The 17,311-nt window shown below is 37.0% G+C and overlaps 1 protein-coding gene across 1 annotated transcript in view; it reads right to left on the bottom strand.

Moving 5' to 3' along the window:
* LOC122747808 (mitochondrial intermediate peptidase) overlaps positions 1 to 17,311 on the bottom strand; it is a 181,888-nt gene that overhangs the window by 107,059 nt on the left and 57,518 nt on the right. The window contains 6 exon segments of the mRNA XM_043993633.1: positions 397 to 506; positions 2,723 to 2,831; positions 2,833 to 2,928; positions 7,254 to 7,331; positions 8,953 to 9,035; positions 9,096 to 9,247. Coding sequence (XP_043849568.1) covers positions 397 to 506; positions 2,723 to 2,831; positions 2,833 to 2,928; positions 7,254 to 7,331; positions 8,953 to 9,035; positions 9,096 to 9,247 — 628 coding nt within the window.

Here is a 17,311-nt window from a genome sequence, read left to right as displayed (position 1 = left end):
TCTGGAAAAATTAGCCTAATTTATGAGTTCTTAACTGATAAATGTATATCTCCTAGTAACATTGTAAGCCAGTTATCACCATAATCTCTCTTCCTTATTTTGTTCCCTTCTCTCTTAATTATATTAGGATTTCCAGAAGGCACAAGAGTACACTCACACACCATACAAAGATTTAGTATATACCTTCCCTTTAACATTCTACATTGGTGAGCATAGGCCTTCAGCAAATGAAAAGTAGATTTTCCTCACAAAATGGTTAGAGTTCTCTACCTCCATCCTAATATGAGTGAAAAGAAAAAAAAACAACTAACTTCTTTTGTGAAATACATAACTTTACCAAAGTCCAGTTTAATTATAAAACAAAGAGCCATAGCAAGTACATTTTTTTTTTCCTACCTGGCCCGTCTGATAATGTTTTGCAAACTGGTTAACCACTCGATAATCACTTGCAAAGTATTCCATCAGAATAGAAGGAACTTCAGCAAAATCAGTGGGGCACCTTGTCCCTGAAACAAAATAATTGGCATAATTTAACACATATTATTTACATGAGAACTTCTAATACTTTTATTTGGACTTCTGATGAACTATAAGCTTTAATTCATTAAGTCAATATTTTACTTCTATGAAATTATGGCACATATTGGCAAAAAACTTTATTATAATCCTATGCATTTTACTTCAAATCAAAAAGTGAAAGAAAACGTTTGCACAGCTGGGTAAGGCACCTTATAAAAAATTGCTCACACTCTCTAAAAGCAAACTTGTCTACACTCAAGTTGTCCATGTACTAAATATACTAAATTGAGACATTATTACAATAAAAGTAAAAATTTTCACTTAAAATTCACAGGATTACATTCTGAAAAAAGGTTTCTATTCCTTCCCTTGTAAATCAACATTGTTCCAACTTTCTTTTTTAAAAAAAGTCAATGCCCAGTGAGAAAAGTATCAATGTAACTATATATTTCTTTAAAATAAGCAAATGTTATAATAATGTAATTTTAATTTAACACACCCTTGGTTTTTTGTTTTCTTTTTTCATCAGTAAAAGTTCCTCTGCCTCTAGACTCCTTTTAAGGCAGAGACCACCTGTTTACAATCTACCACTGGTGGGGAACCACCATCTACCAGTGGTGGGGAATTACCACCCACAATGAGACAACAACCACAGCTTGGAGATGGGAAGGACTTCACCAGCAAGGGAATAAAGTCACCCAGTCTTTAGAGTTGGAAGAGACCTTGGAGACCAGTTTATTTTATAAAGGAGAAAACCAATGGGAAGGGACTTGTTCAAGACCATAGCTGCAAGCCTGAGCTTCCCCTAGGACCTCCCATTCCTGTCAATCCCAATTCCAAAAGTTAGAGGAGAGAAACCCAAGTGGCAGGCCATTTCCCCGGAGCCTCATTTTACTTCTCTGTTAACGCACATTTAGGGAAGTGAATTATAATGTATTCTCATTCTTTAAGGTTTACCAGACACTTGCTCCAAAACAACCCTGAGAAGTAGGCAATTCAAATATCATTGTTCCCATTTTACAGATAAAGGAACTGATGCACAAAGCAACCAAGTCACTTTTCTGAGTAGACTTTAAAGAAAACACCTATGCTCTCATTAGGCTCAAATAAGATAATTTAGTAAGCATCTGAAACTTTCAAATGCAAACAGTCAGTTTGTTGAAATTATTAATATTAATTTTACTCTCACTGGCACAGTGCCACAGTGGGGGCTGGCTTTGAAATTAGGAAGATTCAGGTTCAAGCTCTGCTTCTATACAGTAGCTCGGGGACCAATTGTGAGTTACCTGACTTCTCTGCACCTAAGCAAATGTCCTAAAGCTGCCAGAGGCATCTGATCAGCTGATCTTTATAGAGAATCCTCCTTTCCCATCCCCCCAAAGAAATCACAAGTCCAAAGCATATGCCTGTGTATGAGTATGTGTGTCTGTATAAATATATACACACTTGATTACACATCCGTTTGGAAGTTCTCTTCAACAATGCAGATCAAAACCCATCAATGCCTGCCAATCCCATTTGGCTCTTGTCCATATTGTCCCATACAACACAGGGGGTATACCAAGGATGCTAGAGGCCTTCCCTACAAACACACACACACACACACACACACACACACACACACAGACACACACACACACACACTTTCTCTCTCTCCCCCCCATATACCCAACTTAAAAAAACCTTTAATAGACCCAGTTATACACATTTATTCACACTTAAATATGAATAAGAATATTTAAACAAGCAAAGACCATTTAAAAGAATAATGCACCATGAAAACATCATGTATTATCTATTAAAAGGGGCACAGGGGGCAGCTAGGTGGCACAGTGGATAAAGCACTGGCCTTGGATTCAGGAGGGCCTGAGTTCAAATCCGGCCTTAGACACTTGACACTTAACTAGCTGTGTGACCCTGGGCAAGTCACTTAACCCTCATTGCCCTGCAAAAAAAAAAAAAAGGGGGGCACAGAGTACACGGGTGATACACAAAGCTGTGTGGCTAGGAGAGGCAAAAGAAAGTTAAGCAGAAAAATTTATAAAGATGAGAGTAGAAATGAAAAAGTATGAGATGTGGTCAATGAAATGAGCACAAAGGTCTATGAAATGAAATTTTTTTTTTTAAAATAAGGGCTTCCTTTTTCAAATAAAACTGGTTGAAAATATAAGTATTAAATGATACTGTGCTCTTAACATCTCACCTGTGACATGTTGATAACGAGTACGTCCCAGCATAGAATGCATGGCATGTCCCATTTCATGAAAAAGATTCTCCAGCATTCCAGGAGTTAATAAAGGTGGTGCATTTTTTTGTTGAATGAGGAAGATTCAGCATAAGAACTACTACAGGAAGCTGATATTCTCCATTTTCCTTTAATCTTCCCCCACGGATTGTAAAGTGACAGTCCTTCATAAAGCAGAAAGCAAAAAGGAAGAAACAAGGTTAAGGTAAAACAAAAAGTCAAAGGGATTTATCAACATAAAACTATACCAAAGCTAAGTGCTTAAAATTTCATTTTTAACCTAACTGGATTTTTCCTTTTTATTTACTATGTAGTTTTCATTTAAAAAAGTTTTATTCCTCTTAAATTCCTAATACTTAAAAGGAATGAGAAAGCAATGATGAATGCTAGCAAATATTTTTTTTTCTATATTAAATTCAATTAACAACCATATGAATGCCTACTCTGTGTCCAGGACTTTTGGTTAAAAAAACAAACAAACAAAACACAGCTCCTGCTCCCTAGAAAGTAAAGGAAACAAAACCAAACATAAGCAGAAAAAATATTCAAAAAATGAATTTTTAAATTTGTAAATTGCTAGAATGCTTTTTCCCCCCAAATAGAAAAACAGTTTAGAAGATGACTCGGTTAAACATCTGAGTCACTACTGGCCACCAGTACACTCTCTGAAACTCCGAATAGGAGAATTGTAGTTTGAAATACAAATATACCATAGAAAAATTAAGATAAACATACATGCCAACAAATTATTAGTCATTATCTAGCCTATTTCATTATACCTACCTTCTATTAAATTTTTTAGAATTGGAAATTGAGGGGATGCCCATCAATTGGGGAAAGGCTGAACAAGTTGTGGTATATGAATGTAATGGAATACTATTGTGCTATAAGAAATAAGTAGGCGGATTCCAGAAAAACCTGGAAGGACTTACACAAATTGATGCTGAGTGAAATGAGCAGAACCAAGAGAACATTGTACACAGCATCAACAACATTTTGTGATGATCAACTGTGATGGACTTGGCTCTTCTTAGCAATGCAATGATCCAAGACAATGCCAAAAGACTTATGGTGGAAAATATTCTCCACATTCAGAAAAAGAAGTATAGAGTCTGAATGCAGGCCGAAGCATACTATTTTCACTTTTGTTGTTGCTTTTTTTGTTCTTGTTTATTTTTTTCTTGCATTTTTTTCTTTCCTTTTGTTCTGATTAATGTGGAAATATGTTTAACATGATTGTAATGCATAACCTATATCAAATTTTGCTTGCTGGCTTCAGAAGCGGGGAGGGAAGGGAGGGTGGGGAAAAAATTTGGAATTCAAAAGATATCTTTACATGTGATTGAAAAAAAATAAAAAATCAAATTAAAAAAAATCAAATGCATATCTGTGAAACTTATTTTATTGAGGTAGCTAGGTGGCACAGTGGATAAAGTGCCAGTCCTGAAGTCAGGAAGTCTCCTCTTCCTTAGTTCAAATCTGGCCTCAAATTCTAGCTGTGTGATCCTGGGCAAGTCACTTATCCTTGTTAGTCTCAATTTCCTCATATGTAAAAGGAGTGTGAGAAAGAAATGGCAAACCACTCAAGTATCTTTACCAAGAAAACACCAAATGGGGGTCACAAGGAGTTGGACATAATTGATGAACAACAACAAAGCAAACAGCTTGCTTATTGAAAGTATTCAATAAAGGTTTGCCTGTTATTTTCTTCTTATTTGGATATACTGGTGTCTAAATTAGCATTAACCACAGAAAGCAAGGATTCCCACAGTGGGGAAATAATATTAAATGGGATGTTGTTTGTCCTTTGTGATCAAAAAGGACCAAAATGCCATTACAATGTCAGAGTCAACATACAGTGTTTCTAGCTGTGGCTGATTATACCAATACAAGCTTGGAAAGTTCACGTGAACATTTGGAGGGAAGATGTCTCCGAAGTTGCACATCTCATATTTCTTCTGAACTATCTCAATTCTGCTTTGCCCCCTTCAATGCTGGCACATCTCACAATCAATTCCAAAGTTCTTCAGAGAAACCTTGAGAGTGTTCTTCTATCAATTCTCCTAATCACCATGTGAGCCTTGTGCCTTGTGTGAGTTCTCCATAAAAAACATCTGTTAGGCAAACATTTTTGGCATTTAAACAACATGGCCAGTCCATCAGAGTTGTGCTCTCTGTAGCAGTGTGAATGCTTGGCATGTCACCTTGAGAAAAGACCTCAGTGTCTGGTACCTTATCTTTCCAGGTGATCTTCAGAATCTTCCTAAGACAATTCAAATGGAAGCATTTCAGTTGACTGGCTTGGCGCTGGTCAACTGTCCAGGTTTCACAAGCATACAACAATGAGGTCAACACAACTCTGTAGACCTTCAGTTCAATAGGCAATCAAATACCTCTTCTCTCACACACTTTCCTTTGCAGTCTCCCAAACACGGAGCTAGCTCTGCCAATGCACGAATCAATCTCATTATCTATGTATACATACCTAGAAGGTATACTGTCAAGGTAAGTGAACTTATCCACAACATTTAAAAATTCTCCACTTGCTGTAACCGATGGTTCCATGTATGGATGGTGCAGTGCTGGCTAATGGAGAACCTCTATTTTCTAAGTGTAAATCATTAGGCCAAAATTACCACAAAAAGCAGAGAATCAATGTATGATTTGTTGCATCTCAGTCTCAGAGGCTATATAGCCACTGAGTACAAAATCATTTACAAACAAAAAATCATGTAGCAACTCTCCCTCCACTTTAGTGTTAGCTTGTATATAGTATATTCAAATTAAATAATTTACCAAGTTGACCTTGATAACATTTTTGTCCTCACTAAAGGTGTCTGAGAACACTGCTGAAAAGATTATGCTGAAAAAGCACACAGATGTGCTTCAACCCATTGGTGACTGGGAAAGCACACACACATTGTCCATTATCCAGAATCTGTGCAAGCATGCCACCATGAAATTCTTAGGTAGTATAGAGAAGATCTGGTTTCTAGTTCCAGTTCCACTACTAACTAGCTTCATAACCTTGTATAATTCACTTAACCACTATGAGCTTCAATTTCCTCATCTGAAAAATGGGGACAATAATATTTGCCCCAGGAAGAAAAGTGGTGTGGTGGATAGAGTACTGGGCCTAGAGTCAAAAAAACTTATCCTCCTGAATTCAAATGTGGCCTCAGACACTTACAAGCTGTGTGATCCTGGACGAGTCACTTAACCCTGTTTGCCTCAGTTTCCTCATCTGCAAAATGACCTGGAGAAGGAAAAAGCAAACCACTCCAGTACCTTTGCCAAGAAAACTCCAAATGGCATCATAAAGAATTAGACATGACTGAAATAACTGAACAAACAAAACAAAAAGATTTGCCCCATCTACTTTACAAGGTTGTCATGAGGATCAAGTGAAATAATTAAAGAGCTCTGAAAAGTATAAAGTGCTATATGAATTAAAAGTGACATTATCATTAATCTATCTGCTTAGTATTCCTTTTTTTTGTGTGTGAGGCAATTGGGGTTAAGTGACTTGCCCAGGGTCACACAGCTAGTAAGTGTCAAGGGTCTGAGGCAGGATTTGAACTCAGGTCCTCCTGAATCCAGGGCCGGTGCTTTATCCACTGCGTCACGCAGCTGCCCTAGTATTTCCATTTGTTGTTCAGCAACAACTATTGCAGAAACTGCCTACATTTTGACTAAGTATGGTACTCTACAAAAGAAACCAAGAGACACCCTTGAAAACACACTGATAGCCATAAAATTTTTCAAGTGGACATATTTTTTTTATAATTTTTAATAAGATTTCAATGAAATTTGGTACCTAGATTAAAGGGAAATATTTTTAAAAGTCCAGTTATTCTTAGTCCTAATTTAAATTATCTATTTTTAAATTAACTTTGTGAATCATGTTTCTTAAAAATCATGATTCCAATTATTGTGCTATAAGAAATGACAAGCAAGATGACTTCAGAAAGGCCTGAAAAGACTCGTATGAACTGAAGTATAGTGAAGAGAGTAGAACCAAGAGAACTTTGTGCACAGAGAGAGCAATATTGTTTGATGAAGAACTGTGAAAGACTTAACTCTTCTCAACAATACAATGATCTAAGATAATCCCAAAGAACTATTGATGAAACATACTATCCACCTCCAAAGAAAGAACTGATATTGATGGAACACAGACTGAACCATGCTATTTTTCAATGTCTTTCATTTTTCTTTTATTCGAGTTTTCATATATAAAATGACTAACATGGTAATGTGTTACATAATCATACACGTATAACCTATATATCTGATTGCTTACCACCTCAGGGAGGGGGAGGGGAGAGAGGGAAGGAGGGATAAAAATTGGAACCCAAAACTTCAAATAAAAATGTTTATTACTTTAACAACAAATCATGACTCCATTAAGTGAGGTTTACCTCTCATATAGCTGCTAGCTTACTGCTGGTCAATTCTTAGAGAACTAGTCCTTTAAATAGCATATTACCTGATGTGGTTTGTCTGCTCGCTGAAAGAAGTCACAATAGATGTATCCCAAAAGTCCCTCAGTTTCATGAACCACAGCCTGAAAGAAGTTTCAAATATCACAATGAAGGAAGGAATCTGAAACTACATCAAATGCTTCTTACACAAGTAGGGATGCATTAGAAATGCATAGTCATAAATGGAAGCCTTTAAAAAAATTAATTAATTAAAATTAAAAAATAAAAATAAAATAAATAGAAGCCTTTGCTTCTATTATTCAACACACACACATACACACACACACACACACACACACACACACACACACTTTTTTGGCTTGGGGATTTGAAACAGAAGATAAGAAGATTTGACATCCCTCCTATTTGTGGTCATTTATAAATACTCTACTCTCTTTTACATACTTACCCTTCACTACGTATTGTAGAGGGGCTATGGTTCTGCAGTTTTTGAAGGTTGTGCTCCTATCAGCTCTTTTCAAATCTTAGGAGGTGGCTATAATTTCCCAAGTAAAATTTTAACATTGTTGGTCAATGGTTAGCAAATATAACTTCTATGTCCACCTTATACCACTGAGGAGAATCCTCTACATTAACCCTGCATGGGAAGGAGAAGGGAGAAGAATGGACATAAGGAAGAGGGGAGGATAACTCTATCCTGCCTTCTCTCTCCTTTGTGGAAGCCATCTTGCTCACCTGTTTTGTTTTATTGTTTGGTTGATTTTTACGGGGCAATGGGGGTTAAGTGACTTGCCCTAAGTCACACAGCTAGTAAGTGTCAAATGTCTGAGGTCACATTTGAACTCAGGTCCTCCTGAATCCAGGGCCAGTGCTTTATCCACTGCGCCACCTAGCTGCCCCCTCACCTATTTTATTTTAAAAGATATCCTTCAAAATGACCCAGGAAATTTATTAGCTTCAGGAATATAATTCTGGTGACTATTGAGGACACTTCCTTCAAATTTCTCATTCTCTCCCTCACTTCCCACTCTTAACAAGTTAGGTACGGTTAGCTAAACCATAAAAAAAAAATACAGAATGAATATGAATGGGTCAAAGTAGGTAAAATAGAATTCATGGTGGGAAGTGAGCAAATAAATACTACAAAGAATCAGGGGAGAGGCATAAAAATGCTAGTTCAAGCAATATGAACACTAGATTTTTAAAAAAGAAGTCTGGTGATAAGCTCTTAACAGGTTATGATATGGTTATCTTTTGAGTACACTGATAAACACAGAGGGTATTAAATTGAGACCTCAGTTTCCTCATTTGTAAAACTAGGATATTGGACCAACAGCCTCTGAGATTCACTTCCAGCTCAGATCAACAATTTTGCACTCTGTGCCTGAATGGGTACCATATAGTGAGTATAATTTTACAAGATTAGAGAATGGTTTAAAAATCTTTTTTTAAAAATCCATAGAGAGAAAGGGAGAAGCAAAGATGATTTGTAATAAGATATTCTAATGATTCCTGAAAATCATCATAATGAAAGATTAAAAAATAATGAAGAACATAAAGCAATGATTCTCCCACATCTAGAATTTATAAACATATTTTAGTTTTCTCATTTTTTTTTCAGAGGACTTTCTTTTATACTCTGCAAAGCAGAGGACAATTTTAACCAGATCCCAACATTAAATAAAGTTTGTGATCAAGGATTTGGAAATTAATAAAAACAAACAACCAGGGCAGTGAGGCTACAAGGATAGAACAGCAATCAGGCCAGAGAGAACATGGCAAGGCGAAGACAGCTGAAGGCGCTACAGCCACTGCTGCCAATCCAACTACCAGGCCAGAGGCTTGCAACTGAAAACACTAAGCTTAAGCCTATCTGGGCAGCTTACCAGTTTCGAACATCTTCACACACACCTCTCCTTTTCTGGCTGCTTCCACATAGAGAGAGATCCCTAAGAGCTGACGGAATAGTAAGTTCAGGCCTTCCATACATGCACCAAGTGAGAAAAACGGGCAATATAAACTGGGTTCAATATTATACCTGTAAGAAGAAAAGAGGTTCAAAAACAGTTGTGTTCAATTTTACAAAAAGAAAAACTCAGATAACATCTTAGAATGTTATCTTATCAGAAAGCGGTTAAAGAAAGTTAAAATATCAGTGTACTCAAAAGATGACCATATTATAACCTAGCAGATAATTTTTAAATTCATCATGAAGTTAATATGTTTTATTTTTATAAATTATAAAATCTATAAAGTGTGAAAAGGCACAATAGAATTGCACTACTGAACTGAACACCTTTAGTTCTACTAGTACCCTCAGTTTCTTCAAAATATCCTCTCAAAGACTCCCAATCCCAGGCCTCACACGTCTAGCTGTAGTATAAATGCTGAATTTGCCAGGATATCTTAAATGTTAACATGCATTCTGTTGAAGTTAATATGCTATATTCAGTTGAAAGACATGACTTCTAAGAAATCAACCCTTATGATTTTTTGAAACCTTATTTACAAATCTGCCACCTTTATTCAGAAAAAAGAGCTATTTACTTTTGAAGAGCTACCAAAAAGTTTTTTAAAGTGTATAAGAGGATCTTTTGCAAAAAAACCTAGTACCCTCTATAAATTTCTACTTTCCATACCCCATCACCACTTCCAGATTCTCCTCTTTCTTCATCACTCAGTAAAACTTCTTTGATGCTCTCTCAATACATATTTATCACCCAATCAAGATTCTAGAAGCTTTTATTGATCCCCCACAAAACTCTCCTTTCCTCCTGGAATTCAATGCTTAACTTGCAATCTTTCTTTCTTCTTCAACTCTTACCCTTATACAAGGAGACTTCGACATACATACTGATAGTCCCTCAACTACCCTAACTTCCCCATTCTTCAACTTACTCATTTCCCATCACCTACTACTCTGTTTCACATCAGCAACACACAGAGATAACAATACATTTTTTATCTTACCCTTACTTCCATGTTCACAAAACATGAAATTCCCTTATTTGATCACAATCTGTTGTCACCCCACATCTCTCTCTGTCTTGCAACCCCAAATCCTGTTCTTTATCCTAACAATGACCTCCAATTATTCTACTAACTGGTGTGTTGGTAAATGTTTAACAACCAGTCATCTGTGTGTGTGTGTGTATCCATAATGCATATATACATATATGTATCTAAAATAAAGAGAGGCATGACACACTTTTAAGTTTATCTGTATTATTAACATTTTCTCCATCACTTTCTTAAATCCAGACAATCAACAAAAGAATAAATCAAGCCCTCAATTACAGCATTTGCCTATTTCTGAGGTGTAAATTCTCATGCTGAAAATTTAACAATGGGATTTTTGTTGTGGTTTTATGGAGTTTTTTTGCAGGGCAATAAGGGTTAAGTGACTTGCCCAAGATCACACAGCTAGTAACTGTCAAGTGTCTGAGGCCGGATTTGAACTCAGGTCCAGTGCTTTATTCACTGTGCCATCTAGCTGCCCCCAACAATGTGATTTTATAAGCCAGTCTGAGCTGGCTTCAGAACAACTTTTAACTCCAACATAGCCTCCTACTTCCTATCTCCCACACCCACCCCACCCATGTGCTACATTCTCCTTTCCCCAGTTCAACTCTATACTGTCCCCATAGCCTATCACCAATCATGCCCTGCCAAGCCTTAGTTTTAGATTACTCTCACCATCTGGTGTCTTTTTGGCTATTCATGAATTCTGAATGAATCAGGAGAAAAATCATGGATCAACTACAAACTCATATTGGATAATCTCAGTTGGGTCCTCACAGAAGGAAGGCAATGCTTTCATATCTCCATAATCAATTCACTGTCTCCCTCTCTATAGTGCCTTTTCAAAACCTTTTCCTTCCTCCTCAGCCTCCCATGGTTTCTCCTTCCCCCATCCTCTTAGCTGAGACTCTTGCCCCATATTTCACTGATAAAATTGAGGCCATTTGCCAATAACTTTCTCTTATCTCATTCTTCTCCTCATCTCACATCACTCAGATGCTTTCTGCCACTAACTCCTCTTCCATCTGTTAAAGGCTAAAATTCTAGCTATTCTGTCTAAAATCTCTAATGAGTGGTCGCCAATAAATTCTAAGCTTTAGCAAGAGTTAGGCTTTTTAGCATTTATTAAGGAGAATAAGATCTTGTAAAGAGAGAAGAAAGGCCTAGATTCCTATCTATTAAAGGGAGAGTGCATTTCTAGCTCCCTTCTCCACCAGCTTCCTCAGGAAAAAGAGCAAGAGTCAGAGCACCAGGCTCCCCCCTTCTCCTCCCACCAGCAAAACATCACTTCCTGACGCCAAAGAAAAGACTCCTGGTCTTGCCCTCAAAGACCTTGACTTCATGTGCGAAGCTTTTCTATAGTAAGTCTCCAGTAGGTGGCGTCATTCAATCATTACACAATCCCATCTCACATTGAAGAGATGGCTGGTCTTTCCCCATGCCAAGGCAATCATAAGACTGATTTCCTGGAAATCATGTTTTTCAACTGACTAGAACATATTAACTTCATATAATGCATGTTCTACTATGACCAATTGATCTTCATCCCCACCATATTTCTCCAGTAGATTTTCCCTCTGTCATGCTCACTCTCCTTCATTTATCTCAATCTCCTCCTATCTACTGGATGATTCTCTATTGCCTACACACCCATGTTTTTCCATATCCTCAGAAAACCTTCACCTGAATCAGTCCATGCTTATGTGCATCTCCCTAGGCAATCACGCTATCATCCCCATCTCTCCTCCTTTTTATGCCTAACCCCCCACACCAGAAGGCTATCTACAAACTGTGCTTGCATTTATTTTCCTCTCATTCTCTTAACTTTCTACAGACTTCATTACTCAACTGAAATTATTCTTTCCAAAGTTATCAAAAGTTATCAGTGATACTTTAATTGCCAAATTTATTGGCCTTTCCTCAATCCTCAACCGTCTTGACCTCTCTGCAGCATCTCACACTGTGGATCACAGCCTCATCTCTTATTACTCTCTTATTTCGGGGTTTTCAGGACAACTGTTAGTTTCTCCTCTTAGGAGTTTGCTCTCAGTGTCATTTGTTGCATCTTCATCCAAATCACACTGACTATGAGTGTCCTTCAAGAATTCTGTCCTGAGCTCTCTTTTCTCTTTATATACTATTTTGCTGGTAATCTCAATAGCTTCCATGGATTAGGCTATCATCCTGCATGCTGATGGCTCTCAGATCTATTTATTTAGCCCTAATCTCTTTCCTGAGGAATTTCCAACTGCTCTTTGTACTTCTGAACTAGATAACTGATAGTTTATCATCAACCAGTGCAAAACTAAACTATCCCCAAACTCTCCCCTCTTCCCAAGTTTCCAATATCACCTTCCCAGTTACTCAGGCTCACAATCTAGAAGTAATGTTCAACCCCTCAATTTCTCTCAACCGCCACATCCGATTTGTTGCCAAGACCTGTCAATTCAACCTTCATAACATCACTTGTATATGGCTTCATCTGACTTGGTACAGCCAAAACCCTGGGTCAGTGCCCTCATAACCTCATGCTAGACATTAGTTTTCTCCTGGTCACCTAAGTCACCCTCAGAGACCACCTAATACAACTCATAACTGAAAAACAGTCTCTATCCCAACATAACCAGAAAATAGCCTCCCAACTTTGCCTGAAGAGTTCAAAGGGAGAACTCACTACCTCTCAAGTCAGCCTATTGCACTTTTGAATAGATCTTAATTGTTAGGAAGTTGCTTTTAAGATATCAAACTTAAATGGGTCTCTTGCAACTTTCCCCCATAGGTCTTCCCTACATCAACACGAATAATTCTAATCCATCTTAAGCATGACAGCATTTTAAATACTTGAAGACAACTATCATGTCCCTCATCCCAGGTTTAAACAATCCAATGCTTCCATTTATCTTTACAAAGCATAGATTTAAGACTCTACAATTCTTTGTCCTTTCTAGATACTTTCTAGCTGATCAATTCCTAGGCAGCTAGGTAGAACAGTGGATAGAATATTGGGTCTGGAGTCATGAAGATCTCTCCAGTTTCCCAACTGTAAAATGGGGCTAATTACAGCACCTATGCCTTTCAGGATTAGTTGAGATATTTGTAAAGCACTTAGCACAGTAACTGGCACATAGTAGGTATTTAATAAATGCTTATTTGCTTTCCTTCCTTTCATACCTCCACCTTTCCTTTTAAAAATATGGTTCTCAGAATTGAAAACAGTTCTCCATATGAGGTCTGACAGAGCATAGCATAGTAAGTAGGCCTAAAATGGTATCTAGCCATGCCTCCCCCATGTTTTACATAGATCTAGAGCTGGAACAGCAATGAAGAAATATCAAATAATTATTCTTTTTTTTAATCTTGCATACATTTGAAAGTCTTTTATGTTAAATTTTGAAGTTCTGTCAAAATTGGAGAGGAATTTAAAAGAACTATTCAGGAGAAATTTTAACAAGAATTTATCCGGGGGGCAGCTAGGTAGCACAGTGGATAAAGCACCAGCCCTGGATTCAGGAAGACCCGAGTTCAAAATCCAACCTCAGGACCACTTGACACTTACTAACTATGTGACCCTGGGCAAGTCACTTAACCCTCATTGCCCTGCTAAATAAATAAATAATGAATAATGAATGAATAAATGATCTGCTAAGAACTAACTTGATCAGAAAATATAAAAAATTTAAAATCATCAAGCTTAACTTAAATTTTTGGTTAGGTCTAACCTACAGATCATAAAGAGACAGAAGTATATACTAGCTGTATAATGCCACAATTATATAATACTTAACTGTTTCAGAGCTTTAAATTGTGTGTGTGTGTGTGTGTGTGTGTGTGTGTGTGTGTGTGTGTCTGAGTCTGTGTGTGAGAGAGAGAAAGAGAGAGGAGAGACAGAGAAAAGAGATCAAAGGAGCCTTTGAGGATTATTTTTAAAAGCAGAATATCAAAATGTTTGAAATTAAAAATAATTGAAGCTTTGTCTTGACCTATTAAGGACAACTAACCTCACTCTTTGTTTCATTTTTCTGAAAGCTAGAAAGGTACACTGATGATAACCTAATATATAACTATGCAAATCAGAATCTAAAAACATTTATTGTCTAACTCCAAGCAGATAGCAATATATATTCTCATCAGACACTATTTAATAAACAACCCAGGGTTTAAAAAAAAAGGATTTTATCTTAGAAATTGAGGATGTAAAAGTATAGAAAATGTGGTCCTTTATAAAATCCTGGCTTTGCACATTTGAATACAAACAATCAGAAAAAGTAAAGGATAAATTGCATTCATGGATTTAAAGTGTCAAGATTTTTAAATGCTGTTTAAGTTTGACATTTATGTGAGTTGCTCCTTACGATACACTTATTTTAAGTAAAGTGTAACACACAGAATCACAGAATCCCTGGGCTGGAAGAGACCTCAGAAGCCATTCATTCCAACTCAAACCAGAATAACATTCCCTTCTTTCCATGAAACTGAAAAAAAAAATGAAAACCATATGCAGTTAGCATGATGCCAAACATTCCCATAACTGACCAAGTACATAAGGAGTAGGCTATTGTTTTGTTTCAGAACTCAGGCAAAGATGACACCTTGAAATAATGAAGACTGATATCAAATTAAATATTTGTTTTTGGTTTTTTTGTGAGGCAACTGGGGTTAAGTGACTTGCCCAGGGTCACACAGCTAGTAAGTGGCAAGTGTCTAAGGCCAGGTTTGAACTCAGGTCCTCCTGAATCCAGGGCCAGTGCTCTATCCACTGTGCCACCTAGATGCCCCATGTTAAATATTTTTAAAGGAGACACTTTATCTCATCATACTCAATTTAAGAGACTGCTTTTTTTGAGAAGTGTCAATTCTGTGGACATTACCGATAATGGCCAACTACTACTAGTATTGATCCAAATAGGCCCCTGAAGGGTAGAAGCCATGTCTTCTACATAATTTTATCCTTAGCACCTACAATGTAGTACTTTGGAGTAGATGTTCAAAAATTGGTTATTAATGAATATGCTTAAGGATATCAAGAAAATATTTCTTGGAGACAAATAAAAACAGTCCACAAGCAATTCTGCAAAATAATGATGAGGGGCAATAGGTGGCGCAGTGGATAGAGCACCGGCCCTGGATTCAGGAGGATCTGAGTTCAAATCCAGCCTCAGATACTTGAAACTTACTAGTTGTGTGACCCTGGGCAAGTCACTTAACCCTCATTGCCCCGCCAAAACCAAACAAAACAAAAAATAATGATAAGAATATACATCTATACTGTGCTAAAGATGAAATACTGCCTAGTTTGTGCCTCATCCATGCCCCTAGGAAAAGCACTATTGACTAGCTAGTCTCATGCTATCACCTTCCTCCATGAGTACAAAGACAGTATATGTTAATATGTCTCAAATATGAGGATATAAATATAATAATACTCTCAAATATAAGAGGATATGTCCAAAATATGCTGCTACTCCCAAGATAACAATTAAAGAACATTAGAGAATGCATTCCTCGCACCTAAGATCAGAACTCCCATGCCTAATACATATTGTTGTCCCATGCAACTCATACTCCTAAGATCAGCAAACCACTTCCTGGGTAAGGAAAAAAAAGGTTGTCAAGATTTTGGTAGAGATGGCATTAGCTCCCAGGAAACCCTCTTCACCAGGAAATCATCCTTTGAGATTGCATCAGCAATTACATCACACTTCTTCCAATACCCTCCCTCCTATCTGACTGAAGGGATGGAGGGTTAGAGCAAAGAAGTCCCAAAGCCTCAACTGAGAAAGGAAGAGCAGCCGGACTCTTTCTCAGCTCTACTGTTGGATGGACTCCATTATCATGCCTCCTAGGAAACCCTCCTCAGCAGGAAAACTCATCCTGAAGAGATTACAACAGCTTTGGTAAACTCTTTTGGGCAGTCTGTCTATGTTTTTTCTTATTTGTATTCCCTATGCTTAGTACCATGTCTGGAACATAGTAGGAGCTTAATAAATGTTTACTGACTTGATTACTGAGGTGAAATCAAAAATGCTTCTTGGCAATTCATTGACTATGGAAAGTAAGAGCAGGGCATCACAGATGGCTCTGAATTTTCAATCCTGAAAGATTAAGAGACTACTACTACTACTACTACTACTACTACTACTACTACTACTACTACTACTAGAAATAAAGTAAGTGGAACTACTTTGCTATAGAAAGGTTATGCAGGGAGGAGATGATTAGTTTAATTCTAAACTGATTTTGATGAGCAGAGTTTTGACCTAAAGTAGAGAAGTCTTACTGCAAATGTTAAATATGATTAAATGTGAACAATGAATATAGGATAAAATAGCAGGTAAATATAGTCTTTAGTCTAACCATATCCTACTCAATAAGTTATAACAAGTAGACTAAAAAACACATCCACCAAAGGCAAATGCTTATAGAGAGGCTCGTTACTGAATGAGTAAGACTTGACAGAGGACATGTGTGGACTAAGAACAAATTACAGAGAGGAAAAGAGCAAAGTATGTGACTATACTGCCAAAGAAACTATTTTAGACTCTATCAAAGGAAAAAGAAAAAATTTTTGGCATTTGAAACAATTGTCTAAGCATAATTGAAATGTTATAGTTGGATGGCATCTGGAAATCCTATCATTCTTAAAAGACACAGAGAAAGCTACTATTTAATCTAGTTAAATAAAGGTAATACAAAGATAAAAGAAATGAGTGGTTTGGGGAAACTGTATTTACCTTTCTTTCAATTATATAGTACTGGGAATAAAGTACATATTTTTTTAGGATCCACTGTCATTGGTCTTGTTCCACCAGAGCTTCTGAAACTTTGGCTAACAAAACATTCTAATCAACTGCTTAATAAACCTGGGACTGTTCTCATTAACACACACTGAGTAGATAGTGTTCTAAATATTGTACTATCCAGGACCAAACGTAACTTACTCTTCTATCTTCTCATGCTATACAATAGCAAAGTCAATCTGAATTTGTCAGGAAAATTATGAAAGTTAATTCTCTATATCATATACATAATATATGCTATAAGACTGCTTGCCAGCACCAACGAAGAACTTTCAACTGAAATG

This window comes from Dromiciops gliroides, chromosome 3 (assembly GCF_019393635.1).
Source record: "Dromiciops gliroides isolate mDroGli1 chromosome 3, mDroGli1.pri, whole genome shotgun sequence".
Lineage (NCBI taxonomy): Eukaryota > Metazoa > Chordata > Mammalia > Microbiotheria > Microbiotheriidae > Dromiciops > Dromiciops gliroides.
This window is presented reverse-complemented; position numbering and strand designations above follow the sequence as displayed.